This window comes from Panthera leo, chromosome A1 (assembly GCF_018350215.1).
Source record: "Panthera leo isolate Ple1 chromosome A1, P.leo_Ple1_pat1.1, whole genome shotgun sequence".
NCBI classification, from domain to species: Eukaryota; Metazoa; Chordata; class Mammalia; order Carnivora; family Felidae; genus Panthera; species Panthera leo.
This window is the reverse complement of record NC_056679.1, coordinates 22,099,602-22,110,000: the sequence shown is the minus strand read 5'-3', so window position 1 is coordinate 22,110,000 and position 10,399 is coordinate 22,099,602. Positions and strand designations below refer to the sequence as shown.

The 10,399-nt window shown below is 36.6% G+C and overlaps 1 protein-coding gene across 5 annotated transcripts in view; it reads left to right on the top strand.

Annotated features, from left to right (window-relative positions):
• Window positions 1-10,399, top strand: part of FNDC3A (fibronectin type III domain containing 3A) — a 143,240-nt gene that overhangs the window by 70,472 nt on the left and 62,369 nt on the right. For 4 of the 5 annotated variants that reach the window (XM_042914279.1, XM_042914352.1, XM_042914116.1 and 1 more), the window contains exon 4: window positions 8,008-8,084. In XM_042914279.1, the coding sequence (XP_042770213.1) occupies window positions 8,008-8,084 (77 nt within the window). Of the gene's footprint in view, window positions 1-3,472; window positions 3,585-8,007; window positions 8,085-10,399 lie in introns of those variants that run through there. The other variant, XM_042914367.1, reaches the window with a different exon arrangement.

The following is a 10,399-nucleotide window of genomic DNA, read 5'->3' as shown; positions in this document are numbered from 1 at the left end:
ATGGTCATCACTGCATAATGCATTCCTGTAATTGTAGTGTTCTTGATGCATCCTGTTTGTTTATTCCTCTAGGAAAATTGTTTGGTGCACATTCATGAATTAACAAGGTATTTAGGACACATAAAATATGTATATCTTGCATTGTCCTTATTATAACTGTAAAGTTCTTGAAAGTATGGACCATGCCACTAATCAATCCTAGGCATTAAAACTTTATGGCAACTGTGTGGATAGTTGAGAATAATTAAGATGGAGAGCTAAGTCTTGTTAGAAGCATTAGAAATAATGAAGACAGTTGAAAATACTGAACGGGACAGAAATAACCAGTACAGCAAAGAGCTAGTGGAGTATGGAATGGAAATTAGATCAAGAATAGCAGTGGACGGGGGCGCCTGGGTGGCTCAGTCGGTTAAGCATCCGACTTCAGCTCCGGTCATGATCTCCCAGTTCATGAGTTCAAGCCCCACATGGGGCTCTGTGCTGACAGCTCAGAGCCTGGAGCCTGCTTTGGATTCTGTGTCTCCCTCTCTCTGCCTCTACTCCACTCATGCTCTTTCTCTGTCCCTCTCTCTCTCTCTCTCTCTCTCTCAAAAATAAATAAACATTAAAAACTTCTAAATTAAAAAAAAAAATGGAAGTGGAGTGGTAACTTCGACCTCGTGAAGGGACAGTGATTCTGCTGAAAATAGAAGAAAGAGGTGAGAAAAGTTTATAAGTAACATTGAAATAGTCAATTTCATGTTGACATACATGGTTGAGGTGAGGTTGGGGGAAGTCCTTAAAGGGTGGTGGAGATCTCTGATAATCACTCTAAAAAACAGGATAGGCGATTAACCAGGGATAAATTCCTAAAAGGATTCCTGAGCAATGCTGATGGCTAAGTTAAGGTTGGAGATAACTATGTTTATAAACATGACAGTCTGAATGTCATTTGATTTCTACAGTTCAGATCTAAGAGAAGAGAAGTTAATTATTTCATTAAAATTAGGGATTTGGAGGGAGGGGATGTAAAAGAAAGACATCGATGGGAAAGGAAATCAGGCAATGAAGGTAGTGTTCAATCAGGAGGAAAGGGAAATCATTATAAGAAAGAACAAATATTGTAGAACAAAGAGAAAACTGGAGAGATGAAAGATAGATGTGGTGGCCAGATACTGAAACATGAAAGTTGGGATTTCAAAGATGAGATTGTAGAATTTTAAGTGATAAGTTCCAAGATGTATCTTTGAAGATGGGTTACTAAAAACAGAATGGAAGAGTTCATGAAAATTTGAGGCTAAGATTTTTGGACATTAAAGTCATTGTGCTGATGAGCTAGAGTAGGATAGAAGGGAAAAAACTGTGAACATGGTGCTGCCATAGTTCTCAATAAATGAGAACAGCAATGAGAAGTGGTAGAACTTCATGTCCTATATTTATATGACATGATCTCAAGGAAGAAGAAACTTGAGCCTGAAACTGGAACAACAGTGGTAATGGGAAGCAGCCTTGGAGTATCTGGAGACTGCCTCAGGAGAGAATAGGAAGCCTCTACTCCCAGGGACTGCTGGCAAAGCTGTCCTGGGGGGAGCCAGGTTTCATTTCAAAGAAACACATTAATAGGTGTTCTGTGAAATAGTTGAGAATATAGGGGAATTTACTTATAATGGGGGGGGGGAGGTTCGAATGAACACAGTGGAAAGACCTGAAAAGATCATCAGTCAAAGAAAAAGTCAAGAAATGGAAACATAGCTGTGTGAGAACATGAGCAAAAATGAGGAAGTGGGCTGAGGGGCTTGCCTTTTGTTTAAGGACTGAAAATCAGAGGTATGGTTAGATTTGCTGAGAGGCTAATTTACAAGCAGATTCTGTTGAGACCAGGACTCTCTACTCTCAGGCCTAGTTCTTCAAGGCAGCCTTGCCTTTTAGTAGGAACTTTGAAATTAACAACTACTCTTTGCCACTTTTGAGAATAGTCTGTTAGTATCGTATCTCCTCTGGAGTCCCTGGCATGTATTTATTGAAACCTATTTCTCCAATAACCCCTTGCTAGTTCTTTTCCATCTTCTTGGGAGAGGAGGCTTTGAATGTGGTGTACATAATTTTTTTAAATATAGCCTTCTTATTAGATAACCCTGACTTTGCCTCATTGTGTGACCTTGGCAAGATACTTAACTGCATTCTGCTTCAGTTTCCATACCTATAAATGATGCCTACTTCAGTTATTGTGAGGATTGAGTTAACACATGTAAAACACTCTGAATGATACCTGGCACATACTCTGCAATATATAATTGTTTTTGAAAACATGTAGTAATCATAATTTTATTTATAATAATATAACAAACAAATAATAGCTATCATTTGTCGAGGAAAGAGAAATCGTTATGAGAAAGAAGTACTCAGTACTTTAAATACACCTAATTTGAATCTCACAACAGTGCTACAAGGTTGATAATTTTAACCTTTTTATGGAAGGAAACAGACTAGAAGAGCAATAAATTGCCTTGCTAAAAAATATTGAAGCTTTTATTAAAACTTAAATCTTCTGTTACTAAATATATTTTCTTTCCACTGGGCAACTTGTAAACAAATCGCAATCATTATCATTACTTACACATTTATATTAACTATTAACACATTTCCTTAGCTTACATAGTACCATAAGTAATGAAAAGACCTCCAAAAGTTCTTACAGTCTTCTCCTCTCTTGTAACAACATCTTTGGTCTCTATGGGAGGTTGGGTAGGGTGTTCTGAGCCTGAATCACGGCCTGTCTTTGAAGATTTCATCAACATGAGTGACAATGCCATCCATCAGGCATCTGTATTAATGTCCAGGTTAAGTCTTAAAATAAACATACAAACAACAAAACAAAATCAGAAATAAAATGAAACCAACACTTAAAGTGATACCCTTTATTAACTTGAGAGGCAAATGCCAACCTGAAACATGAATCCCATGTTTGAGGAACACATTGATCAAGCCTATATTCTATAGACCATTGTGTGCTGTGGGCATTAAGGGTTGAGCATGGAGAGTGGATCAAGTTACAGAAGGACATTTCAGAGCAAACCCGCTAAATTACTAAATGTTATATGTATCTTAAACTTTCTAAATGGAGGTAGCGGTCTGGATAATAAAAACAATTAGAAGGTAATGCCTGTGATGTTACAGGAGATAAATGAAAACAAATGCCTGTGATGTTAACAGGAGATAAATGAAAACAGAGTACTGTTTTACATCAGATATGTATTTCTGTATGTGTATTTTAATGAGCTTTTGAGTTACTTCAGGAGGAAGTCTGAAAGATCCTCAAATTCGGTGGCAGCAGTAAAAACCATTTAATCATTTACTATAGCCCAAACGCTGGCGGCAGGAATGTTTGCTTTTTTTTTTTTTTTTCTCCTCTTCCTTTTCCGCGGGTCACTGCAAGTCACGTGATGAGTATCACATGACTCGGTCAAAGGATCTTTTCCTCTCGCTGCTTGGGGGAAAAAAAAAAAAGCAGAACCGTTCTCCAATTAAAGCTGTTAACGTGTACTACGCTGTTTCCTTGTTGGATTTTGTTGTTCTCTGCTGCTACTGTAAAAACAAAATGAGTGGTAAGATTTGCTGACTGTTTTTGAACATTCTTCTTTCATTTTAAACATAGAAAGCATTGCATTAATCTGAAGTCATGCCGTGTGTGTGTGTGTGTGTGTGTGTGTGTGTGTGTGTGTTTTCAATAGATGCCAAATGTATCGCAGTGCAAATATTTTAAATTGTGGCCATGTAGTTACAAAAAGATTAGACTCTGTTTGGAGATAGAATGATTTTGCATTCCACAGAATATTATTTTCCAGCGCCTTTATTTCACTAGGTTTTCTTTTTACCGCTAAAATCTGAATATTGGCTTCAGATTATTTGGAAGCCATTGTGAAAGCTTGGAAGCTCTTTATAAAGAGAATGTGTAGCACGTCAGCAGCCCGTTGCATTTTAAGAATTTAAATTCAAATTTGCAGTTTCATCAAAAAAAAAAAAAGCCCTCTTAAATGTGAATGTATGCTAATAAAAAAATAAGAATTAAACTTGACGTAGATGAAATATCGCCTTTATTAAATCATTGATGGCACTTTTTAAGAAATGGAGGTGAGGGCTTCTCAAATTTCTTAAGACAATTGGTGAATAGAATTGTTTCCTCTTTTAGGTTTTGGAATAGGTAATATGCCCCTAAAAATGATTAATAGCTCTATGATTTGAGGTAGATTTTGCTTAGGTCATATAGATTATTAAGGAGCTGCTGGGTGTATCTACAGTTGTTCAGATATAGCTTCTCTTCTACCAGATGTTCATTTAATGGTACAATCTGTAACAGACTTGGCTTCTTTATTGGAACAGAATACCCCCTCACTGCATTTAATAAGGGTTTGTAGTTAATCTTTTAGTACTTTCGATATTTTATTCCAATAGTTCTTTCAAAAGTATTGTTGAAACTAAAGAGGTAAACAAACACTTGCATTAGTAAGCATGCAAGGTTTTAGGGGTTTAGACAGGAATATTCCTGTCCGTAGATAGGAATAGCAACTGAAGTGGTGCTGTAAATATTGTAGTTCTAAATTTATATTTACTATGTTTATATAATGGGACTTAATGTGTTCATTGTTGAATGTTGTTTCACACCAGTATTTTAGATACTAAATAGGGTATTCATGAATTGTCTTAAAAAAATTAACCATGTAACATTTCTGCCTCAGGATAAGATTATTTACTTGCTAGAGTGAAATGATTACTTCATAGAGAAATGAGTTAATCATTATTCCTGGACTGCAGCTAGTAATGTGTTTTCTGCTGGTTTATTTTAGGTTCGGTTTGTTTTGTTGTTTTCACTATCAGACTTAAATATAATTAAAGAATAAAGTAGAATTTTGTACTACTAAAATATAAGTATGAAGTAGTTTTCAAAGTATATGGTTTGAACTGTAACTGTGTAGTATTTATATATTAATATTTTTAGTAAAAAAGGGCAACCCAAAGCAACTGTGTAGTTCTGCAGTTTTAAATGTAATCAGCAATAACTTATTTTTTACTCTGGGGGCTAAAAAACAGCAACAAAAACTTATTCTAATGACTTGATTTAAGAATTAATTTGAGGGCCTCCTGGGTGGCTCAGTTGGTTAAGCATCTGACTTCGGCTCAGGTCATGATCTCACAGTCCGTGAGTTCGAGCCCCGCGTCGGGCTCTGTGCTGACAGCTCGGAGCCTGGAGCCTGCTTCAGATTCTGTGTCTCCCTCTCTCTGACCCTCCCCATTCATGCTCTGTCTCTCTCTGTCTCAAAAATAAATAAACATTAAAAAAAAAATTTTTTTTTTTAAAGAATTAATTTGACAGGGATGCCTGGGTGGCTCAGTCAGTTAAGCATCTGGCTTTGGTTCAGGTCATGATCTCACAGTTCATGGGTTCAAGCCCTGCGTGGGGCTCTACTGACAGCTCAGAGCCTGTAGCCTGCTTCAGATTCTGTGTATCCCTCTCTCTATGCCACCCCCGCACCCTCCAACCACCACTTGTGCTCTCTCTCTTTTTCTCAAAAAAATGAATAAACGTTAAAAAAAATTAAATTTGACATGTGAAAGGAACCACAGCCCCTGGCACATTTGGTAGAAGCTCAAAAAATACTAATTTCCTTTACTAAAATTGCAAATAGAATTTTCAGTGAATTGTCCTAGTTCCCAGCTAAATTTCACATGCTATAAATAATACCTACGCCAGTACTCAGGTTTCAAAAAACTAGTTTACTGTAGTTTTATATGAATTAGCCAATAGATGTAAACCAGCATTATTTTAAACCTATTCTCATTTTCTGTTGAGTCCCCCATAGAGAAGTTAAAAGGTAAGTTTTGGATGAAGCCTTTCTGGCCTAGAGGTATAAAGCCCCTCACAAGTTTTATTTTGTAAATTAATTGGTTAATTTTGGCTTAAATGTAGGAAAATTTTGTTCTTTCTTACTCTTTATTTTTTTAAGATAATGAAGAACTTTATTTTCCTTAGAAACATTGGAGCATAGTTCTTAAGTCTCAAATTACATCGGTTGCACTAATGCATAGTATTTAAATGTTCACTAAATATGTTGTACAGATATATCCTTAAATGAAACTGCCTGGTTTTCGATCTTTATACTACCATTAGGGCAAGCTTAACCTCTCTGCCTTAATTTCCACATCTGGAAAATGGGAATAGAATGATTGTAAGGAGAAAAAACAAAAAACACTTAACACATAGTCAATTAGTTTTAGCTATGTATAATTAGCTATTCTAAGAAAATATTCTGAACAACTTCATATATTTGGTGGGCTTGTCTTGGATGGGAAGATTATTTTGTTGAAAAAGTTATTTTTATAGTCATATAGAACATAATTTGGTAGTCTGCCCCCCGCACAGGCACGTACCTATACACTCCTTACTTCCTCCTAACCACTTGAGTCTTTAACCTTTTCTCTCCCTTCCTCTTCTTTCTTTTGTCTCTCTCTTCCATCTTCCACCTCTTTCTTTCCCTGCGCCCCCACCCCATTTCAGCTCTCTTCACTCTCTTGTCTTCTTCTTTACCCTTCCCTTTCTCCTGTTATCTCTTCCTTCTTTGCCCCCTCCCCTCCTCTTATGCCTGTATTTCTCCTCCATCCCTTCTTTTCTCCTCCCTCCCCTTAGCATTTACCCTCATGTACCCCCCCCCCCTTTTCCTGCATTCTCTTTTCTCTTTCCTTCTTACCACTCACTTCCTTTCCCCTGTCCCCACCACGAACCACTTTGTTGTTTGGTTGTTACTCCCCTCCTTGCCTAAGAGAGGAGAGTGGTTGTAATCTGGATTTGCTGTAACCTCCATGCTCTTCATTCTGTTTTCCTGAAGTATGTGTAATGTTACCAGTGAAATTTATTTCTTTTCTGCCCTATGATTAAGTTTTTTCTCCCTTTTTTTTTTTTTAAATAATTGATACCCATTATATGTACTCTGCAGGTTGAAATTCCACATATAAAAAGAACTCTTCCCCCATTACATTCTTCATTAGATTCTTGGGTACCTTTATTCCTAAGAAATGAGTGAGGCTCTTTGATAATGTTTAATCTCAAGTTATTAAAAACTAGTGGGTGAGGGGACAATGCAGTCTAAAGTTACAAGGAGAAAAGGATCTGAAAGTGAGATGCTTCTTTCAAAAAGTCGCATAAAACAATATTTGAGTTACTAGAAAAAATAAACACATTTTACAAATGTGCCTGTTTTATCCCACAAAGAGAGGAGATAAATAAGATAATCTTTATGAAAGTTATCTGGAAAGGATAACAGTAAAAATGAAATAAAATATAGAATGAGACAAGCTGAATTTTCCTTTTTTTTTTTTCCCCCAGAACTTTTGACTGTAAGAAACAAAAATTGTTCCTTGGCTAAATATGCATGTATAGGATTTTTCTAACTGTTCTCAAACCTCCACAGACCTGACTTACACATTACACAAGAGGCTTTGAACATTAACAAAGCAAATCCCAAATATCTTCTTCCTTTTACTGCTTTTCCCTCTTGACTTTTTTTTCTATTGTTTTTCAAAATATTACTTTTTATATTTTTCACTGATTTATATGCACAGTTTAGTTTGATTCTGGTCAGTGTTTCTGAATTTGCACAATCGTAAGATTCACTAGGTATATTTGTAGAGTAAATACACTGACTCAAGACCCCACTGTAAGTATAATAAATGGGAATCTCTAGAAGAACCTGGAAATTGATGTTTTAGAAAGCTCCCCAAGTGGCTGTTGTGATCACCAGAAGGGTTTCTGGTGAGAAATACAACTGCAGGTAAATAATACTCATTGTACTTTATAGGATAAACTTTTATGTTTTATAGCAGGTGAATCATCTGAATTTCTTTTCATAGTAACACAGTTACTGTTAATTTGAGTGTTTAGTTTAGATGAAGTATTCAAAGTCTAACTCAAATTGTTTTCAACTTTAGCTTGCTAAGTAATCCTGGATTAACACATCATTTCTGTGATCCGTTCAGGTCCTGCTCAGGTTCCAATGATGTCCCCAAACGGTTCTGTGCCTCCTATTTATGTGCCTCCTGGATACGCCCCACAGGTATGTTTTTATGTTCTTGTTATATCTACATAATAGGGATCATAATGTTATTGTTTTGACTTTAATTCAGATAAAAAATACCATTTCAGTACTGAAGCTTAACCCAGTACAGTATATCTTTGGTAAGCCTATTTCAAGTATTTTTTTTTATATTTCTTTTTTTTTTTTTTTTTTTAACATGTATTTATTTATTTTTGAGAGAGAGAGTGCATGAGAGGTAGGGGCAGAAAGAGATGGAGAGAGAGAATACCAAGTAGGCTCTGCACCGTTAACGCAGAGCCAGATACAGTGCTCAATCCCATGAACTGTGAGATTGTGACCTGAGCCAAAATCAAGAGTCAGACACTTAACACACTGAACCATCCAGGTGTTCGTATTTCAAGTATTTTAGTATGTTTAGTATATTTGGACAAGAGGAAAAATTAAGTTGACAGCATCATCATTTGGTCTTGTCTTTGGGTGTGGAATTATAATAGGAAATTAATTCTAGAACTTTATTTCCCTGAAAATGTGAATAATGTAAGTAATATCTTAAGGTTTAAAGGGCCTACAGTAACATTGTTTTAAATTAATCATTTGTGGGGCGCCTGGGTGGCTCAGTCGGTTAAGCATCTGACTTCGACTCAGGTCATGATCTCACGGTCTATGAGTTCGAGCCCCGCGTCGGGCTCTGTGCTGACAGCTTGGAGCCTGGAGCCTGTTTCGGATTCTGTGTCTCCCTCTCTCTCTGGCCCTCCCCCGTTCATGCTCTGTCTCTCTCTGTCTCAAAAATAAATAAACGTTTAAAAAAAAAAAATAAATAAATAAATAAATAAATAAATAAATTAATCATTTGTTGGGGCGCCTGGGTGGCTCAGTCGGTTGGGCATCTGACTTCGGCTCAGGTCATGATCTCACGGTCCGTGGGTTCGAGCCCCGCATCGGGCTCTGTGCTGACAGCTTAGAGCCTGGAGCCTGCTTCCGATTCTGTGTCTCCCTCTCTCTGACCCTCCCCTGTTCATGCTCTGTCTCTCTCTGTCTCAAGAATAAATAAATGTTAAAAAAAAAAAAATAAATAAATAAATTAATTAATTAATTAATTAATCATTTGTTTAGAAGTAATCCTAGACAGTGTTCCATCCTTATTCATGTCTCACAGACACCCATCATAATTGTGTGGCACATTGTGGTACATAGAAGAAAATTTAGACCTATAGACCTACAGCTGTAAGGACTAAGGGAATTAGTATCATCACACACCTAATAATCCTGTCCTATGTATGCATCACTTGGGAAGCTCTGACTTAAAGAATAAGATACAGCTAACTTATTTGCACAGGCAAACCAAATTAAATTGTAAGGTCTCAGGTGTTCAGTATCTTCTGCTCCTGAGATTCTGTGTAGTCTGTACTCATTGTCTCAAATACTTTTTGGAAATACTCAGTTTCTTTTTTTCGCACTAGAATTTACACTTGAAATTTTCTTCAGGCCCTCTCTTACTTCCTCCCTAATTATGTCAGAATATTGGTAGGATATTGTGGTGGATTCACTGTCCTTTCTGTGAAGCCCCATACTATGAATGGCAGCATAAGAAGACAATTCTGGTGAAGAGAATGGAAGTAGTATGAGAGTTAGAGTCAGAAAAGCTGGATCCATATCTTATTTCAGACTTTGCTGGCTGCATAGCCTTAGACAAATTAACTTCCTGAAGTCCCTGTGCCCTAACTGTAAGATGACATGATAACATATATGAGATAACATTTGAATAGTATTTGTAAGCTTTTCAGGAGCTGTCTCTATTTTTGTTTGACATATTGACTCTTTAATTTATTGTAGTCTGCATTCTGTCTATAGTATCCTGCTAAATCTGCTCTCTGATACGTACCAAACTCAAAGCCTTTTTTCCAACATAATCCTCTTTGACCCCTAAACATTTGACACCATTGTTAGGATTTACCCTGGATTTCCTTGACATAATGCTGTCCTGATTCTTTCTGCTTTTCTAATTGTTCCTTCTCAGACCTTTCTCTACTTACATAAAGACCATATCTGGTCTTTTCTCTCTGGTGTAGTTCAGTTCAACAAGCATGTATTGAATGCACCATGTACTAAGCTCCGTATTTGGTGCTAGTGATATAAAGATGTATTTGGTGCTACTGACAATTTATTTTGGTGCAACTAAAGAGTATCCTGCTGTTCTCTCCAGTAACAATACCTTTTATTTTTATGGCAAATTCCTACCCTTCTCATTTCATTTAATCATGACCTTCTAAAAGTTGATTTCCTTGAATGTTTCCAGGTGCCTCTCCTTTTGGGTTTCATGGCAGACTATGTAT